The 20,801-nt window shown below is 43.4% G+C and overlaps 1 protein-coding gene across 2 annotated transcripts in view; it reads left to right on the top strand.

Annotated features, from left to right (window-relative positions):
• The window catches only part of LRRK2 (leucine rich repeat kinase 2), a 121,927-nt gene that overhangs the window by 7,218 nt on the left and 93,908 nt on the right, over positions 1-20,801 (top strand). For both annotated transcript variants that reach the window (XM_075927384.1, XM_075927389.1), the window contains exons 4-7: positions 3,748-3,836; positions 7,016-7,150; positions 9,228-9,362; positions 11,761-11,892. In XM_075927384.1, coding sequence (XP_075783499.1) covers positions 3,748-3,836; positions 7,016-7,150; positions 9,228-9,362; positions 11,761-11,892 — 491 coding nt within the window. The remainder of the gene's footprint in view (positions 1-3,747; positions 3,837-7,015; positions 7,151-9,227; positions 9,363-11,760; positions 11,893-20,801) is intronic.

The following is a 20,801-nucleotide window of genomic DNA, read 5'->3' as shown; positions in this document are numbered from 1 at the left end:
AGAAGAGATGTATTAATAATAGTGAAGGTGCAAAATGATATAGTTTCTCATGAATATCAAGACTATCTTTACCTGAAGCTTGATTTCCTGTTAAGAATGTCCTACTGCACTTTATCCAAACCTAAATTTCTATATCCATAGGTTGTGCAATGGACACCTGGAGCCTACAGGGAGCCTTATTTTTATTGATTTTCTGACCTGTCAAGACAGTGTCTCAATTGTACTGCAAACTGGTACACAAATACAATGTATGTGATAGTTGTTTTTAAATGTGTGTCACTGATATAAAACGTAGGTAATATAGAAAATTCACTTTATAAATAACACTACTACATATTACTTTACTCTGTGGCATTGAGGGTTATAAATGATAGGCCTGCTGATGGCGGCGGTTGCCCCGGGACCAGAGATTCACTGGGACCCACTGGGAATCCACTGAGATTCACTGGGACCCAGAGCTGGCCACCACTGCTACTTCTCAGGTCCATTTGAATTGTCCCCAGAGTGACACTCTGCAGTTCTGAGGTCTCGAGCAGGACTCTGGAGAAAGGGGCAGGAAGAGCGGGGGTTCAGATAATCTCCCCAGCATATTCCTTTGAGACCCTGCAATATCCAGGGGGAAATGTGTCAAGAAGTCTCTGTGGGTTGCACTATGCTATGAAGCAGAGGGAAGACCAGTAAGCTGTGCACAGGCCTTGGTCCTCCATGCTGGTATGCCTTACCTCAGGGGAATCTAAAGATCTGTGTGAGTACTGAGAGAGTACTGAGTTCGTGGCGGGTAGGAGCTGGTTCGTGGCGGGTAGGAGCTGACTGCAGACAGGAGTTGCTGCTGGAGCAGCTTTTCAGCAGCCTCTGCTCCCTTTCCTCCCACTGATTTTCGCCCCCCTCCCCCCCCGGCCTCCAGCACCAGCTCCTGGTCCCTCCCCCCACATCTCATACAGAGGCAGCAAGGTGGGGAGTGAGTAGTCGAGTACTTGCTTACATCCCTAGGACCACTTGTTCAATGCGGAGTGGTGAACTTCTTTCTCCTAGGTGGACCAGTTGTGAAGGAACTCAAATTTGTGAGGAAAATATGTTGCTTTTCCCCAGTTGCTCTGCCAGTAAGCTCACAGTATGTGGTCTATTGTCTTCCTTAGTATAATACCTTTTATGTGTACTGCCCTCCTCTCGCTGGCTGCTTTCATGGCCAGATAGCCTGTTAATCTTGCACTGAGCCCATCTATGCTTTCCATGGCCCCAAGTCAATAGCACTCATCTCCATTTCCACCCACCACACCTGTGGATGGGCCCCTCTGTTCTCTCAGCTCATCCCACCTGTTTGTGCCCTACAATCCCCCACCATATGCCCCACCCTACAATAAAATAGTCCATGGCGCTCCCACTCCCCTCGTTCCATCTCTAGCCCCACCTCTGTCCTCCATTCCTACACCCCCATTCCCTGCCTTCATGTCTACACCCATCCATCCTCCCTAACCTCTCCCCCTCCCCACCTCACACTGTCTACCCCCACCTCCTTCCTTCATATTCCTATACCCCCATCCTTTCCTAATCCTTCGCCCTCTGCTCCCCCACACTGCCTATCCCCCTGCATCAATTCCTATATCCCTGTCACCTCCACCCATCCCTACATACACCCTTATCCTCTTTCCTCCCTCCCTACACTCACCCTGCTCCCTGCCACGAACAGGCAACCTAATCATCAAAGAAATGGCACAAGGCCTATATGCAGGAATTTCTGTTGGGGGTCGGGCTGCTCAAGGTGCTGTGACAGTGGGCTCTAGACAGCTGCCTGGAGAGAAGGGTCAGAAAAGGTGGCATTGCTGGGGTGCTGTGAAGCAGAAAAGGGGAATGTCTGTGTGCAGAAGAAATGGAAAGGGGGCAGAGAAAGAGGCTGGAGGGAGGAGCAGAAAGCGGGGTTCCTTTTCAATGCCAGGTGGAGAAGGAGGGATTAGAGTCTGTGAGGGGCAGGAGAGGGGTGGAGGACACACATGGAGGATGGAAAGAGGGCTGGGGGGGCCATGCAGTGAGGAGGGTTTCCAGGTGCCACCATGCAGAGGTAGGTGCCCCCCTTACTCGGGTTGGCAGCTGCCTCCCTTAGTTGGGTTGGCAGCTGCCTCAAATGCTGCTAGGCCTCCCCTTTATGATGCCTCAGGGTTGCCGGACTGCAGCAGTGGCTTCCACTGGGATGACTTGGTGCTGGTGCAGCCACTCAGGGTGTGGCGGAGGGTGGAACGACGGGCAGCCAGGGATGTGGGGTGTGGAGCCTACCTCCGTTCCCAGCATGAGTGGGCTGCGCCCTGGGCTTCTCACCAGCGGAAGCAGCCACCACCTGTGAGGAGCATGGCCTTTCGGCCCTTGTCCCAGGGCAGTGAGCCAAAGCTCAGTCCACCCCATGCACGTGGTCTTGCACCACAGTCAACCACAAGAAGGGAACATGGCACAGTGGTTGCTTCCCTGGAGCAGGGGACTGTCAGGGCCAACCCGGCATGCAGCCAGCACCTCCCATCGGCCACCAGGCCCTGTGCCACTTCCCGTATGGGTTTGTTTCCGTGCGGCACCTCAGGCCTTCTGGCTGCAACAAAGGTCCCCCATCATCCTCAGGTCCAGCTGCCCTAGAACCTCTACCTCTAGGTCTCCCCTGCAAGCAGTGGTGGTGGTACTGCTGCAGCCTCATTTACTGCAGCAGGCTGATCAGAAGTTGTGCCTGGTCTCTGTTTAGAATCACTCCCTGTCCCAGATGCTGTTGGGGAACCAGCAAAGCCTCCTGGCAGCCTGACCTGGGCAGATTCCGCCTCCCAAGGGTCCTTCCCACTTAACTCTGGCCACAGCCTTTCAGGAGGTGGAATCTGCCCGGGCTGGGCTGCCAGGCAATTTTGCTGGTCCCCGAACAGCATCTGGGGCAGGGAGTCAGGGCAAGAGACGAACCAATCATCCCACGGGGGGTGGGGAGAAGAGAGAGAGAGAGAGCTCTACCATCCCTTTTTTCGTCATTTTACTCCAGTAGGGTCAAATTCTGCTCTCTTGCATATGCATCCCCATTGACTTCAGTGGGAATTATGCATGTGTATCTAATGGCAGCAGTTGTTCCTCAGCAGTAAGGGCTTGTCTAGACTATGGAGAAGATTCGAAAGAGGATATGCAAATTCTGCGGGAATTCGCATATCTTCTTCCTATCTCGCTTTCAAAAGTGAAAGTAGTTTAGATGCGGCTTTTTCGGCAAACTCCCCCCTCTTGTCAAAAAGCTGCATAAACTTCATTTTTCAAGGGGAAAAATGGCTTTTTGACAAAGAGGGAGAGGAGTTCACCAAAAAAGCCTCATCTAAACTACTTTAACTTTCGAAAGCTCTGCTTTCAAAAGTGAGATTGGAAGATCCTCTTTCGAATCTTCCCCATAGTCTACAAATAGCCTAAGGGATTATAAGACAAGAGTCTTTCTATCTAATTTTGTTATATTATTGTCTATTGTTACATCTTTTTTTTTCTTTATTGAGACTGCACATCTTTTTTTTAAAAAAACAAAGTCTCATACATATAAATAAAATATCACACCTGGTTAAGGTCATTGCTGGCTTAAGAGACACACTGACAGAATGATATAAAATTTCTTTGAGTTGGAGCTAAAAATGGCTTTAAAAAGCTTTTCCTAGGTTAAAAAGAGTCTATTTCTTCAAGTGCTTGCTGTATCTCAGTATTTGGTATATTTAGAACTAACATTCGATTAGTCTTAACACTTTTTTTCCATTTTAGGCATATTCTTAAACTGCTTACTGTTCACAATGCAAACAGAAACCTTGTGGTAACAGGACTCAAGGCACTAAATCTTCTACTCTCTTCAGGTATTATGCATTTTACTTTCCAATTGGTAGAATATTTTAAATGTATAATAGAAAATAGGTCCAATGTGGTGAATAATCCAATTCTTCTCTGCCCTGCACCTACTGTAGTAGTTTACCTTAGTGCAGGCATGTCCAAAGTCCGGCCCGCAGGCCAATTGCGGCCCGTGTTCCGGTTTAATACGGCCCCCCAGGTAATTTGGCAATATCTATCTTTTATGGCCCCCAGCGAATCCATATGTATTGAGATGAATACATTGTAAAATCTCAGTTAATGTCAGTTGGTCTAAATCAGTTATAAATATATTTGGACACAACATGTATACTTGGTGTTATGTTCCTGTTCATATTTTTTTAACTTAAAAGTTGACAGACAACCTTTATTACCAATAATATGTAATGTACTTTACAATGTTCCTGACATATATTTCAGCTTCCTGGATTTTTTTTTCATCTGGCCTTCAGATATGAAAGGCAGAGTGATTTAACACCTGTTTAGATTTGTCATCCATGTGATGGAATGAAAAGTATGCCGTTTGCAATAAACTTTGCATAAAATAGTTAATTTGCGTTTAATTTTAATGGTTCAAAGAATGTCAGGCAAAATGGTCGGCCCTCACGCATGTTCACTTCATAAAATCTGGCCCTCTTTGAAAAAAGTTTGGACACCCCTGCCTTAGTGCAAAGTAGGAATGAATAGTACAAAATTGTAATGACAGTATTTTGCACCTACTTTGCACAGATGTATATATCTCCACTGGCTGCAAGTCAGTGGAGAATATAGCATTTCCTTTTTGCTTCTAAGAATTTTTGTTCAGAGCCATCAGCATTATGCATGCTGAGTAGGTAAGTAATTTTTCTTACTAACAGGAAGGGCAAGTTTAACTGATTCTGACAGTCTTCCTTTTGTAATAGCTAATATTTCTGAAATAATCAGTTTCTCTGACACTGTAAATTCCATCATTCTACACTTTAAAGACTTGATCTTGCGCTGAGTGCTTTCTGTGAAATGCTGAATTCTTTGAACAGCAACTGAAATTAATGGGTATCCCCAAGGGTCTGCCACTCTTACTGCTCATCAGACGGAATAATAGCTTATTGTGCAAGTAGAGTAGAACCTCAATTTTATGAATATCTATCCTGCAGACATTTATAGGAACCATTTTTCCTGATTTAAAAAAAAAAATCCCGTAAGGAAAATGGTATTGATGAAGAACAAATCAACATCTCTTCAGTCTCATTTATTCACTGCATTGGAAATAACTTTTGTTTTGAAGAACGAGAAAGGAATGCAATGCATCATACTGCCACTTAGGCACTGTACTTGCTGTAATTTTGAGATGAACCTTTTATTGTATGGATTCCTCAATCCCCAGTTAGTTCATAAATTAGAAGTTCCACTGTAGTAAGGACTATGGGCTTGATCCAAAACCTTTTGGTGTCAGTTGGAGTCATTCCATTGAGTTTAACAAGTTTTAGATCATGTTCAATTTACAGACCAAGGTACTACTCAGTATGAACAATTAGAAGATTTACCTGGCATTGCCTAAATCCTTCAGGGAAGGGGCTGCAGGTATGGAGGGTGCAGGAGTCAGGGCGGGGACCCGGGATGGAGGAATCCGGGCAGGGGGTTGGGAAATGTGAGGGGGCTCAGGGTAGGGGGATGCAGGAGTCAGAGCAGGGAACTGGGAGGTGTGATAAGAGGAAGCTGCATACCAAATTTGGTGGTCCTACCATTTAGGAGTTCTTGCGTGTGCACGCGCGTGTGCATGCACACACACTCTCTCTCTCTCTCTCTCTCTCTCATGTATAAGTACATAACGATGGCAAAATACGGCCATTAATTAATGACTACTGCTAGCAGTTTTCCCCCAGTATCATACATCACAATTCTCGTAAGCTATCAACTAGTCAATCCATCATAAGTTATTTCTTATTCATACCATTCCTTCCAGTGATGCATTAAAATAATTGATTTATTAAACTTTACCCTTATCACTGCATTTTTATTGTCTTACATCAGTAAATGCATTGGAAACTGTATTTTCTGTCACAAAAAAACATTATTCTTTATTTATGTATAATGTATACTTTAATTATAATTTTACAGTTAGTTAAAACTGCCTGGCTGGGGAAATGACGAGCTATAGAACTATAAATTCTCTTTATATTGATTCTAAATAGAACAGAATAGCTGCAGCTGAAATAGTGCACTTAATAAATCACACTGTTCATTAACACAATGTTGAAAAATTGTCATAAATTCATTACAGGCAGTCCCTGGGTTACGTACAAGATAGGGACTGTAGGTTTGTTCTTAAGTTGAATTTGTATGTAAGTCAGAACTGGTACGTATTGTAGGGGAAACTCTAGCCAAACATTACTCCAGAGCTCAGTTTTATTCTCCCACACCTCACTTCCCTCAGTCCTTTATTCTCAAGCTGAGGTGTCTGCTGAGAAAAGCCGCTCCGCGTCTCCCTGGTCTGCTGGAGGGGGGCGCTAGCTTCGCGTCTCCTTAGTCTGCTGGGGGGAAGCAGCTAGTGCGGGGTTGCCTCACCCCGTTTGTAAGTAGGGATCCGATGTAAGTCGGATCCATGTAACCCGGGGACTGCCTGTAGTCCAAAGAACATACACCTTTCTATGATAATGATTATCATGAAAGAACCTAATGATGTTTTACTCATCCATCAGAAAAATTACTTGCCATAGCTGAGTGGTTGAGTGTAGTTTTGCCAGGTGGTTGAAACCCTAGCCTTCTGATAAATTGTTTAATTTTATTGCCTATTTAATAGACATTATTACCAATAGACAAGGTCTATCAATTAATAGACTTAAAGAACCCTTGTTAGTTTAAAATAACTATGGGTTCAAGACATATAGAAATTGCCATAAATATGTTTAATATTATAATACTAGCAATTGGCCTGATGCTTGAGTCCTTATACAAGGAATGGTTCCATTGGGAATTTTGTCTGCATAGGAACTGAAGGATTGGACCTAGTACCAGCAGGGAGGTCTAGGAAATCCTTATTTGAAGTAGCAGTACATGGATTTGACCCATCATAGTGAAGTATAAAATGAACACTTTTAAAGATCAATCAACTACTATGCTTCAGGTAGAAATGATCAATGTAGCTTAGTACAGAATGTAATCCTGTCTTCATTTCTTTTCTGCTGCATAGATATAATTACAATTCTGCTCTTGGATGAAGACACAGATGTATTTTTGTTAGTGTTTGATGCTCTGCGAACCTTTCCAAACAACGAAGAAATCCAGCTATATGGATGTAAAATTTTGCACATGCTTTTTGAGAAAGGTACTTAAACTGCAAAATGTATCAAGGTAGAATGATTTAAAATTGAAAATAAACTAAAGATGAATACTTAACTGCAAAAATGCATGCTATGTGTTCTGAACTGTTAAACTTTTATATAAGCAAAGAAAGGATCACACATCCAGTTTATTAATGAATTAATACAAAACCCAGCTTTCAAGATCAAACAGGAAAAAAGCCCATTGACTTTAGTGCTATTAAAAAGCTATAAGACAGTCGACTGTCCATATGTAAATGTTTTCTCTTCAGAATAGCTGTGATGTGGGTTATTTATATGTCTGAACTTGCTAAAGGTTTGAAGTCATTCGTATTTACTGTATAATCATTTGTTATTTTAATGCATTTCTTCTGAAAAAAATCTTTTATATACTGAAAATCTACAAAGTAGTCTTCAGTTAGTCTATAAGGTGCCACAGGACTCCTCGTCGCTTTTGCAGATTCAGATTAACACGGCTACCCCTCTGATACTTGAAAGTAGTCTTTATTTGCCATAGCTTATTTTGATAGACCATGATATTATTAAGAAGCTTCAATTTCATTCAAGACCTGCTTTATTTTAAGGTTAATTTTAAGAAATGCAACACTGTTACTGAGCCCACAACTATCTATGCTCAACACTTAACAAAACAAATCTCTGTTGCTCTGTTTCTCCTAGAACACACATAAAAATCATACAAATAATGATAGCTTGAAGGTTAGCTGGAACAGTTGGCCTAAATGTTTTATATATATATATATATATATATATATTACACACACATTTGAGATTATTTCTCTCTACACCATTCATGTCACTGTTGTCTAGCTAATAGGGACAATGACTATATTTTTCAGATGTTCTTGTACAAACCTAGCACAGTAATACCTTAATCTTGATCATGGTCTCTGATGACAAGGAAGTATAAGTTTTAATAATTATTACTGTCAAACATGTAGTTTTAATGTGATTCATATAATTTATTTGAACCTTTTTCTTGGATTTGATAATTTTTTATTATAATTACTGGGTTTTTTGTTTGGTTTTTTTGACTAAATTCTTTGCTCCTTCATCAAATAACAAAACTCAGTGTAGGTTTTATCAATTCAAAATGTGGAAAAATAAACGAGTGATAGCCATTGGTCACATGAACATATAGACTGTAATAATGCAAGACACATGCTTCCTTGATTTGATATACTGATGGTGACAATTTTGTATTAGAGTTAACACTGTCTTGCATTTTTATTCACATAAGCTGGATTATCCTTAAATTCAAATATAATGTCCTAAAACAACAACCAAGATTTAATATGGTATGCACTGGTAAGAAGCCCTAGCACATAATTAATGGATTATATTCCATCATATGCTTAAGACATGACATGTACAAGGGCAAAGGCCTACAAAACTAACAAAGTATATGACATTATACCAATGCTTATTCTAAAAATGTATCCTGTTCACACAACATTAGGGCTTGACCTTCTTTTCACATGCTTTTATTTTCTGTTGGAATTCACAGCTATAAGATTATATCATGATGTTGATTGGTTTCAATAAAGTTTTCTGCTTAAATAGCTCATACTTTAATGTAATGACGAAATTACCAGTCTTTACACTACATCTCCACTGCATGTTAAGAGAAACCGAGTTTGTAATCCATTTATGTCAACGCTACCACCAATGTCAGCAAAATGTATGTCTTTGCCACACATGCTGCAGAAGTTCAGGTCTACCAATAGAGTTGCACTGCTATAGCTTTGGCAGACATGGCCTTAGGATCTCTTACTTCTGTAAACAACAGAGCATTCAACTGGTGTTTTAAAAAAGTGTAACCACTCCTGTTTCCTTGATTATTGTATCATAAAGGTTCTAGCCCAAAAGAAGACAAGGCTTAGAAAAGTCTCAAATATTAAAAGGCTCTTGGTGTTAGGGCACTTTACCTTGTGCAAAATGAATAAAATAAACATTTAAAAACTTTGTAAAAAATCAATTGATTTTTAATTAATATCGAGCTGTGCACGTATATTGTTTCCTTAAAGCATTCCTTACAGCATCTCTCTTTGCTTCTGAATTTAGTACCAGAAGAACAGCTGACTGAATTTGTTGAAAGCAAAGATCACATGATCATACTGAATGTGTTTAAACAGTTTAGAGAAAAAGAAGATGTAGTACTTCCTGCACTTTATTCTTTACATTCATTAGCTGGTCCATGTAAGTACAGTACTATAGTATTGTAGTTTTCACACTAGATCATTCAGTTCTCAATTGTTATGTATTGTGGCTGATAAATTTGCAGAGTAGTTCAAAGGAAAGCCATAGGCTTTGGTGCATTTAATGGCTTTTGGCATCTGAGGAGATCTGGTTTAGGCAGCTGAGCAAATCTGAGTTAAGAGATGGTGGGAGACTAGAATGTGGGAGCAATTTTGAATTCCTCTGTGCCCACTCTGTCCTACACAGTTGTTGGCAACGCACAGGCTTAGAATTGCTCAGTTGTTATATTATTTAAGATCCACTCTATTTTTATTCTTCTTGGAGTACAAATTTTCAAATTCTTTTGTATATTTGGACTACTCTTATAATTATTTGTGAAGTCTATAGAATACTGTTTGTTAAACACAGGTTTAGTTTGTCAGTTAAGAAATCAAAAAAGTAAATGCTTGAAAATAAAGTAGGTTTCTCATCTGCTAAGAATGTTATTAACTAAACGTTGTGGTTACTTGGTGCTGAAACAAAATATTCCTTTTACTTCAGAACTCTAGCGAACTGTGGCTCTTCCCACCTTATGGAATCTCAGAGTTTGGTCTCCAGCCCAAGCTTGAATGTCTACTTTGTGTATTTTACAGTCCAAGCTTAAGTCTGCTGATGCTCACTAATTGGGGAAGTTTAATTGCTGTGTAGACATATCTGCCTTTTTTAGCCCCCATTTCTATTAACATGGTTTTCTTTGCTTCTTTCACTAATCATTAATATTTTGTTGTTGTTTGCTACACTTGAAACTAGGCATAGAAATATTTATCATTTAAAAACTGCACTTTAGCAAATCATTCAAAAAGCCAGAAGCATCCCTTAGATAATGCTTAGACTTGTTCAGCTATCCATTGAACAAGCAAAGGGCAAAGCGAACAGACAAAACAAGCTTTTGTTAGCTTGCCTACAAAAGAGGGAAGATTAGAATTACAATGGGTTAGAGCGTGGTGCAGGAATCAACATTTCTGGGTATTGTTCTAGGTTCTGCCACTGAAGTGATGTATATTCTTTGGCAAATCTCTTAAATAATGTATACTTCTGTTTACTCATCTATAAAATGTACAAAGAAACCTGTTTATGGATTTAATTAAGATTTGTAAAGCACCTGGGGACTTCCTTATGAAAGATGCTATGTGATCAAAAAGTATTATTTCTGTTAAATGGTTAAATATATAATGGAAGCAGATCAGAAACAATTCACACTCTAAATGATGCTTGGTTGAACTAAAACTAGGGATGTTAACTATCGGGTATTTATATAAACGTATAACTGCTTGAAATGTTAGTCGTTCCATGATAATACCTGAGGGGGAGATAGGTGGGAGCCACTGCTTGTGGGTAGCTACCTACTGATAAAGAGGTGGGAGAGTGGTCAAGTGGCTCTACGGGAGCTGATATGTGCGGGGAGGCAGCTTGAAAGCTGCTTCCTGTATGTACCATCTCCCGCCACCTCCTACTCCCCTGTGCTGCTGCTTCTCTATGAGAGGCAGGGAGAAGGGGAGGGGGCAGAGGAGCTGGTGCTCACTGGGAGCTGGCTTTTAAGCTGCCCCCTCCAAGCATTGGCTCCCACCTGCTCCTCCTCCCACTGCCTTTGTAGGAGGTGGGGGTTGAGACAGCTCCGTGGAAGCTGGCACGTGTGGAGGTCCAGTTTAAAAGGTGGCTCTCTCTATGTGCCAGCTCCTGCCATCCCCATCCCACACACTGCTGCCTCTGTAGGAGGCAGCGGGGGGAGATGGGGGAGGTGGCTCCATGGGAGCCTTTATCAGCTCCTGCCTCCCCCTCCCCTTTCTGCCCCTGATACAGAGGCAGCAAGAGGGGGGAGTGCGTGTAGTCGATAGGAATAACCAGTAAGCCCAGGTTTATTGGTTACTTGTGCAGTCGACTACACTTACTAAATATCCCTAACTAAAACAGCATTTGAAAGTGAAGGTTTATCTAATATCTTTCAGGGTGGCCATAAGTAGCCCCCACTTGCCTGCGTCCCACTCTCGAGGTTCCTCCCCAGCACTGGGGAGTCCATGCTGCCACTCTCCCCACGCCCTGCCATCCACCATGGAGCTGGAGCGCACAAAATCTACTAGCTCGCCACACCCACACTCCTTCCCTCCCCCAGCTGTGATGGGTGAAGAGAGTGTCTTTCTGCTTCTCAGTCAGGGCCACATCAGTGGGGAGGGGGGTTGTTTTTCTTTTTTGCTTCTCGCTTGTGTGAGGCTCTCACTGATTTTTTTTTTTTTTTAAATGGATCATTGGCTCCCAACCCAAAAAAGGTTTCCCTACCCTGGTGTAGACATGTATATATTAAAATCTTATAATTTAATTGTTCTTATTTAAGAAGCATAACAACATTGTTTTTTACTTTTAGCCAACAATGTTGAAGTGCTCATGTCTGGAAATGTCAGATGTTACAATGTCATAATGGAAATTATGAAAACATTTCCTGACAGTGAACCAATTCAGGAAGTAAGTTGCTGTTTGTTGCACAAACTTACGCTGGGTAAGTTAATGAAACTATTTTACACAGAAATTGTTCATTGTTTGCTTATTTTTTTAATTGCTGACAGTGTTGCTAGTGACAAGATTATACCACCAGATAACCTTTAGAGTAGAATTAATGTTTATATCATGCCAGACAAATAAAGAATTGTTTGTATTGGTGTAGCTCCAGAGCCCCCAGTCATGTAGTTATAATGCTGTACAAACACAGAACAAAAAAACAGCCTCTGCCCTGAAAATCTCATAGTCTAATTACAAGCCAAGAGAGGAGAGGTAGATACAACAAACAGAGGAGAAGCACAAGGCAACAATAACACCTATGTGTGCATAGTAACAAATCCTTCTTTTTAGAGTTATTGTGCTATGGAAGATATTTCCTTCTAGGATTTCATATTTGAGGTGCTAATGCTAGGGATGGTAGACAACATGTAACTGAACAGAAGCCGCTCCGCAGCAGCCTCCCCTCTCTCCATCCTGCTGCCTCTGAGGCAGCAGTGCAGGTGGATCCACGTAAGCTGTTAAGTGCAGGGAGCTGGCTTGAAAGCCGGCTCCTCATGTGTATTGGCTCCCTCCTGTCCCCCTCACCTTCCGCGCTGCTGCTTCTCCATCAGCGGCAGCAGCACAGGGACAAGGTGGGGGCAGGCGGATCCTGATATAGAGGCAGCAAGTTGTGGGGGAATGCATGTAGTACACAGGATTAACGGCTAAACCTTGGCTTATCAGTTAATTGTGTAATTGTAGGCACATTAGCAGCCTTAGCATGTGCTGAATACCTGAGGAAACAGCTGATAGAACTATATTTTGTTGTAGAAAAAATTCTCTGGGATCTTATTCATTCTTCTTAAGGTGCTCCCAAAGACATCAGATAACCTTGCATCTGGCCAAGGAAAGTTGGTAATTGCTGTTTCTAGATCACAGCAATTCTTCATAGTTGACTGAAATTTATTAAGAGCAGAACAAGATACTCTTCCTCCTTCATAATGGACATTTTGTTATGTTCTATAGTGTGTGAATCCCCTGCTTGCCTGAGACGTTTGGGTGCAAATTTAGGACATGGATTTGTATCTCCTGCATTATTTAGCTGCTTCTGGAGTGTCAGACTGACTTGTTGATATTTTACCTTTTGTTAAGCCTGGTGTAACTCATAGTCAAGTTAAATCTTGCTCTGTCTCCTCTAATTTGAACAATAAAATAGATAAGTAGTAAAAGGTCGCAAAGTTAATAGCTCATGTTCAACTGCAACAAGACAGAATCACCACTTTTGTAGGTATGAACATGGTTTGGTAATTTAAAGGCATATACAGTACAAAATGTGTTAATTATATGTGTTGACTATTCATACTTTTCTCTTTTAGATTAACCTCTAGATAGAGACTTTCAACCCATTTTATACCTAAGCACCTAAATGCCTGTGAGCTACATTTAAAAATGCAGCAAGAAACAGCTATTTAACAGAACAGGCCACCACTGCATTCTGAGAGGCTGTTCTCAGTAGTGACTGCTGACAGCAAGGAGCAGTGGTCTCAAGTTACAGTGGGGGAGATTTGGGTTGGATATTGGGAAATACTGTTTTACTAGGAGGGTAGTGAAGTAGTGGAATGGGTTACCTAGGGAGGTGGTAGAATCTCCATCCCTAGAGGTTTTTAAATCCTGGCTTGACAAAGCTCTGGCTGGGATGATTTAGTTAGGGTTGGTCCTGCTTTGGACAGGGGGCTGGTCTCAATATCCTGAGGTTTCTTCCAGCCTGAAGATTCTATAAGTGAAGAAAAATACTATCTCCATTTACAAGGGGAATTAAGTGAGACATTTCAGAATGATGCTTAAGTACTATTTTGACTTTGAGCTGTAAATCTCAGTCCTGCAAGGTGCTGATTGTGTTTTGTCTCCTACTGAAGGCAATAGAAATTTGAGGGTTCTCAGTCCCTTCCAGGATCAACTTTGAGTTGGAGTAAGCAAAATTAGCTTTCTCTTGTGTGTCAGAAAAGCTCCATCAGATTTGTAATGACCATGAATTTCATCTGAAGTGTTACATTTCATCTGAAGGACTAGAGAAAACTGTTATGCCTCTTAAAAAAATTGTCATATTGCTAGAGTGATTTAACTCTCAATTAAGAATTACTAAACAAAATTAAATACCAGATACAACTGATGTAACTAACAGAATATGTTGAATGAAGTGGGTACTACTACCTTTCCTTGGGTGGGATAGGGAAGTTTGGTTTTTATTTCTTCTTTGCTATATTTCTCACACTGTGAATCTACAATAGGAAATGCTGCACATATCATAGCAAATACTTCTCTTTAGAGATGCTCATTATATTTACAGTAAAGGTATTTATCTTTTTACTTTTTCAAAATGGTGTGTGTGTGTGTGTCTATGTATTTATAATTAGAAGCTTGTGCTAAACTCTGATCTGTTTTTGTGTGGAGAAATCTATATCTCAGGATACAAGTCAAAACAGTTAAATAGCTTCCCTTATAGAATCAGACGAATGTCAGTTAAGAAATCAGAGTTCAGGTCCATACTATGGTTAGTCATCTGAAGGCAGGAACAGTTTGGAAATAATGCAGTAGTTCCAGGCTCTACTTTTTGATAGAGGTGAGCACTTTATTTAACACCTTCTGTAGCTGCCCAAAGGACTGGTGTCTATGGGCACTAGAGAGTCACATCCAGCCAGTTTCATCTGAAGATAGATAAAATCCTCTTTAAAGGACTCAGTGGAATATAGAGGCTCCTCATGGGTTCTTCCTACATGAATGAAGAAGAAAAAACAAAGAACCCATTTCTATATTTTTTCTTAATCTTGGCCAGTTATCTGCATTTCACAAAGAAATTTACTTACTATTTCTAAAAAATTAACTTTCTCATATGTTGTTTTTCTTCAGTGACAGTATGCATGTCTTATGCATGTGGATATAGCTATATAGCCTCTTTATAGAATCATAGAACTGTTATGAATCATAGATCATGGGACTGTTCTTCTCTGGAACATCTCCAATTTGTCCACATCTTTCCTGAAATGTGGCACCCAGAACGTGACACGATACTCCAGTTGAGGCCTGATCAGTGCAGAATAAAGCAGAAGATTTACTTGTCATGTCTTGATTACAACATTTTTGCGGTATGTATAGACTGAGGCATCGATCGAAGGAACTCATCTTCTGTGGTGCCATTGGTGAGTGACTAAACCAATCTTCGATCAGCAAATCCAATTACAAATGTCACATAAAACTCCACCATCTGTGGGTGTTGTACACACTTTTTTGGATCCTACACTTCTCTTGTAATGTCTGGATAAATTGACTTCTGAAGCACTTGAGAGCCTGTACAATAATTTGCCACGATCTGTTCTTAGTTAGGATTTCCACATCACTGGGAGCTATGCCACATAACTTCACGGTGGCTTTTAACATATCATTATAATGCTTATACTGACCACCAGTAGAACACTTTCCATGAACAAGATGGCCACAGAATAGGGATGTAATATGTAACCGTTTAAATGCATGAGTTGGCTGCCATCCCACCCTCTTGGCTCTGTATCAGAAGCCATGGCATGGAGCAGCAGCCGGCTCTCCAGGGCTGGGGTGGCAAGTGGGAGCCAGTTGCTGCCCTGCACTGAGGGCTCTGCAGTATAAAGCCACTGTGCTGTGGGCTCTGCAGTATAAGCTTTATACTGCAGAGTCTGTATGGTGTAACTGCTAAGGTATTTATCGATTACCTAATGAACTGCTTTTTAAACATCCCTACCATAGAATATCATCTTTCATGTAAGTGTATCATCTAGCCTCATAACATGACCAATAAGCATTGGTTCCATGCCCATGACACCACACAGGTTAAGGACTTCCGTGTAAGGAATTTTGTCCCACCAGTTCACATGGGCAATCTTCCTGAGACAATCCATACCAAATTGATTGAATTTCAAAATGTGGCAAAGACTTACATGGTCCATGACTCTGAGCCATACAACAGAATATTCAGGACAACTGCCTGATAAACTGTTACCTTTGTATCAAGTTTAACACCATCATTCCATAAGTGTTTGGTTAATTTTCCAAAGGTAGCGCTGGCTTTGGCTAGCTGAGCAGATACATTGTCATCAGCATTTATGCTGGAGGATAATATGCTTCCAAGGTAGCAAAACTTCTCAACAGCATTACGGACAATATCAGCAGCAGTGATCACTAGAGTGCTGGGTTCTTTCTGAACAGAGACAACCTCTGACATCTTGAGACTCATAGTGAATCCAAAATGGTGAGCAGAAGTAGCAAAATGATCAAAAAGCTCCTGTGCATCCTCAGCTGAATGAGCCAACAATGCACAGTCACCAGAAAACAGAAGGTCATGGATACTTGCAGTGAACACTTTTGTGTGAATCTGGAGTCTTTGGAGGTTGAAAATGCTACCATCAGTTCACAACTAAATAAAGTGTGCCTGATGCACAATCCTTGAAAGCAATTAACAGCATCATTGAAAAGTAAATGCTGAACAGGAAAGGAGCAAGGGCACATCCTTGCTTTGTACCATTTGATATTTCAAAAGGTGCTGATGTGTCTCCATTGTTAAGTACACGATCCAGCATGCCATAATGAAAGGACCAAACTATACTGATGAATTTTTCAGAACAGCCAGTTTGGCCATGTACCTTCCAAAGCCCATGTCTAATGCCTTGGTCAGGTTGATGAAAATAGCGTAGAGATCCTGATGTTGCTCTCCACGTTTTTTTCTTAGATCTGCCTGCATGTGAATATCACGTAGGCAGTGCCTCAATTCATTGCTAAAGGGGGCTTACCTAAATAATTCCTTTGGGGATGTGATTCTATTTGGGGAGTGGTATCCTGGAAAGCTGGGCCCTAAACTACCCTTTCCTTAGACTTGAAGAGATTCAGTGTCTGCCATTCTAAAAACTTGGCGGGATCTATCTGTGTGTTTGTTTTGTTTTGTCTTTTTCCTCAGTCTCTCAGGCTTTCGGCAGTCCAATTCACTTCCACTTCCCCTTATATTGGGGCGGGATCATGTTGAATTCCCAGTCTCCCCCAGTTGTCACAAGGTGTGCCTGCCTGTTCCCCTCTGGAAGGGGTGTCAGGTATCTGAAGCCCCTCACTTGGAGCTCAACCCCACGTGCGTCCTACTATTCAAAGACAATAGTACCACTACTTTGCCTCAGTGCAGCATGACCTAGCCACCAGAGTCAACAGCATATCTCCCTGTGTACATAGCAGCATGCCTTAGCCGCCAGAGTCCATGGCACATCTCCCTGCACTTGTGGCAGCAAGGCCTAGCAGCCAGAGTCAGTAGTACAGGGATGGTTAGAGCCCCTAGTGGGGTTGGTTTGGAGGAGGTAGAGGGATCTGGGGAGAAGAGGTTAGCATAGAAAGCTCTTAACCCTCTCACACAACTCCACCCAATCTGTGAGGAGGGTGTAGTCTTCCATCAAAAGAAAGATAATGTGCTTTTTAGCCCCTCTCTTTTGCACCTGTGCATAGAAGACGTGGGAGCCACAATCGATCTCCTGTAGTACATGAATGTAAGAGTGAACAAAGGCACCCTGTGCTCAAATGTCATCAAAGGTCTGGAGCTCCTCCTCCTTCTTTTAGTAGATTAGGCAGTGATGGGTCCCTAGGGCTGATGGCCAAACACCTCTCCACTTCTAAGACCTCCTGCTCTGGATGCTCTATCGCACATCCCTCTACTGGCTGGCTCCCTGAGTGTAGCTGTGAACGAAGAGTCAGGTGCACACCTTCCATACGTTCCATCACCTCATCGAGGGTAAAGCATGCTGCTGCCCACACTAGGCCAGCCAGAGCTCCTGGAAGGACGCCACAAAGCCCACATATTCTTGTTAGTGAGCATGATAGAAGTGGGTGTCTGTCAGATGGGTTGGCTGGGTTGAGAATGGCTTCGTCCATAGGAAGAGCTATTTTTGAGGATCTGGAAGGCTGTAGGATGCAGAGAAGCCTATATTACTTCTCCTGCACTTCTTCTAAGTCTACCTCCTGTGCATTGGTCATTTGTTTAAACAACTTTTGGAATGGCTTTAAATAGTCCATAGGATTTGTGGTCATGGGGATTATTGCTTCATTCAGGGATGAACTTGAGTTATTGGGCAGGGGGTGGAAGGATTCTAGACTCCTCCGACATGGGCTTTTCCTCCTCAGACTGCTGTGGTTCAGGAGAGTTGGGTGCAGTGTCACAAGTCTGGTGTGGTGGGGTCTTAGCAGGCCTTTTTTCAGGAGTCAAAGGTGCTGTGTGATGAGTCCTGTAGGCCAACCATGCATCCCATAGTTGCCATTATTCCAGGAATGGAGGTGATGTGTATGGCCAGTGGTGATCATACGAACGCGGAGAGGGTGGTACATGAGTGGATCTAATTGATCGTGACTCCCAAGGAAGGTGGTTTTGTGTTGGTGAGGAATGTTGGGATGAAAAATGACATTGTGGTCCCGTGTCTACCGCGCTCATTGATATCGATGGTGCCAGAGAAGATCCGGAGAATATATTGAGTGGACTGATGCCAGTGAATGCGATGCCGATTGGACATCAGCCTGAATATGCGGAGTTGGTGCTGGGGTGTATATTGATGTATCCTTATGTGATGCCATCTTGATTGGCGCTGATGATGGTGCTTTTTGTGCCGGTGGCAGTGTTGGAGTCCTAGGAGGCAGCATATCAGAACAGGTCGGCTTTGACGCTGTCTGCGGTGCTGACTTCAGTGTGGTCTTAAGTGCCACATCCTGCGATGACGCTGTTGGTGGTGATGATGATGATGATGATGCCAGTGTTGAGGACTTGTGTCTAGGTTCCAAATGCACACATTTATGAGGTGAACTATGCTTCATCAGCATGGTGCCGGAAGTGTTAGGCTTATCAGCAGTGCTCACTCTGGAGTAGCTCAGTGCTGAGGGCAGGGATCTGGCTAGAGAAGTCCTGGCTTTTGTCTTTACCCTGTCTGTAGACAAGAAGGGATGATTCTTGTCTGAGATTGCATTGTTTTCCCTCTCTTGAGTCCTTGTTGAGGCAGGGTAGTAATCTCAAGCCAGCTGGAAGAACTTTCCATAGAAGAAAGTCTGGATGCAGTTGACTTGTCTTGTCTTGCTCGCGCAGTGAGATTAGAGCAATGAGAGCACTTCTGGGAGAGAGAGAGCCTTCTCCCAGGCACTTTATACAAGAGGAATGCTCGTCCGAGGTAGGCATGGTGTCTCTACAGGAGTCACGCCTCTTGAATCCTGGTGAACCAGGCATCTTAAAGTGGGGAGAATGAAGGAAAGCTGACTCGTTTTTGTTTGTCTGGAAGCGCCGCGGTCCGGCCCGGGTCCTCCGCTGCTTTGCTCCGCGTCTCCCTGGTCTGCTGGGGGGGGACGCAGCTAGTGCCCCCCCCCCCCCGAAGACCAGGGAGACGTGGAGCAAAGCCCGGGGCCTGTGGTAGAGCAGGTGAGGTGCTGCCAGTTGGTCCTGCAGCACCGCTCCTTGGCACTACTGGACCAACCCGGCAGCACCCCAGCTGCTCTGCCCCAGGAGTCCTGATTCAGCCGCTGCTGATTAGTTTCAGCAGCGGCTGAATCAGGATGCCTGGGGCTGAGCAGCTGGGGTGCTGTCCAGTAGCGCCGAGGAGCGGCTGCGCTACTGGACCAACCCAGCAGCACCCGAGCTGCTCTGCCCCAGGCGTCCCCAAGTCAGCCGCTGCTGAAATTGATCAGCGGCTGACTACAGGAAGCCTGAGGCAGAGTTGCTCTGCCCTGGGCTTCCTGGAATCAGCTGCTGATCAGTTTCAGCAGCGGCTGACTTGGGGACGCCTGGGGTTCTTAAGTTGAATCTGTATGTAAGTCGGAACTGGTGTCCAGATTCAGCCGCTGTTGAAACTGATCAGTTTCAGTAGCGGCTGAATCTGGATGCCAGTTCCGACTTACATACAGATTCAACTTAAGAACAAACCTACAGTCCCTATCTTGTACGTAACCCGGGGACTGCCTGTACTCTCTATGCCAGGGCTACTCAACTCTGGAAGCCCTGGGGGCCACGTATCACCATGTGTTCATCCAAAAAGTGTTTCCTCTTTGTTGCCATTTTTAATGCTTCTTATTAAAAAGCAGATTGTAAACCAGTGTTTGGGTGTTTAGCTTGAAGCTTCAGGTTGTGCATTTCTTGGAGTGATTTTATTCAGAAAAAGTTTCCAAGCTAGAGCACTCCAACCTGCTGTGGGCGGGGAGTTGGGTGAGTCAGGCCAGACACAAGAGGCAAAAAAGGACAGGTGGCCGGGAGTCCCATCCTGGATTCCCAGCAGAGCTGATGTCCCCACGTAGAAGTCCGTCGGTCCGTGTGGAATAGAGGCAGGGCTGTCCGGCCACAGCACTGGACCCAAATACAGTCAATGTGAGCCAGTCAGCACTTCTCAGGCTCTGCTCACAAGGCTAAGTAACCAGCACTTCCCACAATGCCCTGGCACTCCCAGCATCTCCTCTCTGGCAGCTAGAAACACCGACACCCTGTACCCGTCTGTTCCAGCAGCCCATCTGCTTGTGTCTTTCAGTGCTCAGCCACACTTGGGAGACACCTTTGGAGCATGTTCCCAATGGAGGCCATGTTCAAAGGATCCCACCCGCGGGTCACGTGTTGAGTTTGGGTTTATATGGGGCCCAGTGATTCTCAAACTTTTTGGCCCGTGGACCACCTAGCTCTTTGCAGACACCATAGGTGTAAAACAGTGTTCCCTCTAATATTTTCTATCCTTGGGCAGGTTGAATTTTCTTATGTGCACCACCACTATTGAGTTAGTGCAGTGGTCCCCAGCCTTTTGGGGCTGCCAGGCACCCGGGAGTGGGGCTGCTCATGCGCCACGCAGCCAAGGCTGCGCAGGCACCACGCACCCGGGGCGGTGCTGCGTGTGGGCCACGCACCTGGGCGGCGGG

Source organism: Pelodiscus sinensis, chromosome 1, assembly GCF_049634645.1.
Source record: "Pelodiscus sinensis isolate JC-2024 chromosome 1, ASM4963464v1, whole genome shotgun sequence".
NCBI lineage: Eukaryota > Metazoa > Chordata > Testudines > Trionychidae > Pelodiscus > Pelodiscus sinensis.
Note: the sequence above shows the minus strand (reverse complement) of the source record. Positions and strands in the feature narration are given on the sequence as shown.